The sequence below is a fragment of the Physella acuta genome, unplaced genomic scaffold (assembly GCF_028476545.2).
Source record: "Physella acuta isolate Inbredline_101_S28 unplaced genomic scaffold, ASM2847654v3 ptg000570l, whole genome shotgun sequence".
NCBI classification, from domain to species: domain Eukaryota; kingdom Metazoa; phylum Mollusca; class Gastropoda; family Physidae; genus Physella; species Physella acuta.
The window spans coordinates 189,359-192,212 of record NW_026732089.1 but is presented as its reverse complement, the minus strand read 5'-3'; the positions used below and the strand labels follow the sequence as shown (position 1 = coordinate 192,212).

The 2,854-nt window shown below is 33.8% G+C and overlaps 1 protein-coding gene across 1 annotated transcript; it reads right to left on the bottom strand.

The window, feature by feature from the left end:
• Nucleotides 1–1,994, bottom strand: LOC131946755 (beta-1,3-galactosyltransferase 1-like). The gene is made up of 3 exons (XM_059307681.1): nucleotides 1,975–1,994; nucleotides 423–1,438; nucleotides 1–77 (listed from the first exon to the last, which is right to left on the bottom strand). Exons 1-3 carry the CDS (start codon nucleotides 1,992–1,994, stop codon nucleotides 1–3), a joined length of 1,113 nt encoding a protein of 370 aa, XP_059163664.1.
• Between the last annotated feature and the right edge of the window lie 860 nt (nucleotides 1,995–2,854).

Sequence of the window (2,854 nt, the reverse complement as noted above, 5' to 3'; positions counted from 1 at the left end):
TCAGACGTGTACGCCGGTGCCCTTGTAGGGTGCAATTCGGCTGCGAACAAAAAGGCTCACATCCGCCGCTGAGGGCCCTGTAATAAAAAAAATAATTATTAATCAGATAAATTAACCAAGGTTAAATTCTTAGCCGGGATGTTTGCTTTTGACCATAAAAAAACCTACAGTTCTCGAAATAATGAACCGTAAAAAGAAATTAGGTTTCGAAGGGGAAATCAGATCTAAATATAAAAGTAACACTTCTAAAAATAGAATTCTAACGCATGGAAATCCTTCTTTAGACGATCCAATCAGAGATTGAGATCGAGCATGTAATAATGCATCATTAGTAACGCTAACAAATTGCATCAGTCACACTAATATTTATAATACGTCAAATATGTTTTTACGTGTTAAAGAAAAATAATATCCATATTTACAAATAATGTTTTTGTCGTACAATTCTCTGTGTATAACTCGTAACTCTGTCACACTGTACGGATGCCCAGAAATGCGCCTCTTAAAGGAACAGCCGGACACCGCATGTCTAATCCAAGAAAACAGAGCATTGTCTATTACTTCAACGCCAGCTTTCTTGGAACACATCCCTGTGATGTACACATCTTCCCACAGGAACAACGGCAACCTCAGTGACGCCTGGTACAACAGCCACGACGCCTGTGCTGACGCGACATAAGCCGCACCTATCACATAATCAGGATAGGTGTCGTTGGGATACTCAGAGATAGAGATGTACCACTTGGAGTCAGTTGATCTCATTGGTTTTGCTTTTATCTGTTTCGATCCCATTACAAAAGCTTTTAAGTTGGGCTTTGTAATTTGAAATCGTCTCAGAGTATTAACTAAAAATGGGACATTAATATACATGTCGTCGTCTGCTTTGAGGATATATTTTGCCTTTGGACAGTGAAGAGAAATATACTTGAAAATAGATACGGATTTGAGACTGAGGTTGTTATAACAGTCTACAAAATCCTCTTGCAGTACGTCTCCGTACATAATAGATTCTTCAAGAATTAACTTCTGGGTTAAACTCGCGTTAGGCGCGCTGTTATCTGGTATTCCAATGAAGAAAATTAGAATTGAAGTAAAGGAGCTTTCATTAGCATTACTACCCCAGGTCTCTCGAATTGTCTGACGACCTTCAAAGTTGTCACCGCGAGTTAGAACACAGATAATTAAATATATTTCTTGGTGGTCATTACACTTAACAGTGGGAGAAATGACGTAATTGTAGTTATGTGGGTTAATGACGTGTTCGGATAGATATGGAAATTTGTTGATATTTAGGTATCTGTAGGAAGGCGGAGTTTTCGTGATGTTGATTGACGCGATTTCCCACACTTTTGAATGGTTAATTTTCACAGGGCTGGTCCATAATCGTGGAGTATCGTAGCTCTCTATTGCCCTGCTTTCAATGATATTTGAGTCAAAGCTTGAGAATACAGTGAAGAATCTATTATCAGATGCAACTATGCACAATACAATAGTAGACAATGCAATGGTGAAAACGAAGCTGAGTTTCACACATTTTATTTTAGGTAGGACTCGGAGACCATCGTACATCCACCTGCATGAATGAGAGTTAAAATGTGCACGTTTAAATGTGTTTTAAAATCTTAACAAAAATTAGTAACATACATAATACATTTTAGCTTAGATATCTACGAGAAATATAAGTGTAAGCTACCTATAAATATAAGTTACGTTCCTGTATATTTTAATGTTAATCTATATTATGTATAGCTTCAGCTTGTTGCATAATCAACAGTACTTTTATCAGCTGTACATATGTAACACATATGGTTACAAGCCAACGGGGATAACAAATAAAGTTTTAATTCATTGAGTTGCGGCCCCTGTGGTATTCGTGTTAAATTCTAATTTAACTTTCAAAGTATCGATCAAAAATGTTACTTAGTTTTTATACCTCACTATCTGTTCCCCCATTTAAAAAGGTAGTGATCTTACCTTATGATATCACGCTTCATTTCGTATTTGTTTTCAAAATAATCTTAGTTGTATGTAGAATTGTGTTGATTGTGACAAGACTGCTATAAAAAATGTTCAAAAATATGAGTATGAAAAATGACATTAGACAAAAACTTTAATTCAAATTGTATATTCTAATGCTTCAGAGAATATCTGACAAGAAAATAGAACACATACATTTAGAAAAATATCACAGCTATGGTCATTTAAATATATATATATATATATATATATATATATATATATATATATATATATAATATTTGAGAAATAAGAAGAATAATCTGTATCCAGAAATATCTGTTTAAATGAACCACATTATACAATAATTTTGTAAACATAAATTTACGTCGCAAACTAGCAATTTGTTTATAATTTATTTTTCAAAAATTATTATACCATATTGACACATTTGTTTACTTATTAAAAAAATAAAACATCTATAACCATCCCCTTATTATTATATAGAATATGCGACAAAGTTTAAGGGAAATCACACCCTTTGTATTTTAACTTGAAGAAGAAATATAGAAATAATAAATAGTCAATTCGTTCTACCTGCTGAAGCAAACACAGTATTAAACACGAAAAATGTGCCCACTGCTTTTCTTGACCTCATCAAAGAAAAGCGGAAGTGTTTTATCAGAAAAAATTTGCACGATTAGAAGAAAAAATTTCAAATGTCTGTGTGGCTATTTTTTTTATTTGCAAAAAGATACGCCATACTCTAACAGGATGTATTCTACGCCAGACAGCTGTCATTCTATTCATTTAACATTCATATTATTTCAACCCAAACAGTTGATTGGTACTGCTACGATGAAACAGTGGATAAGAAGGGGTCAGATTATGTGTACTC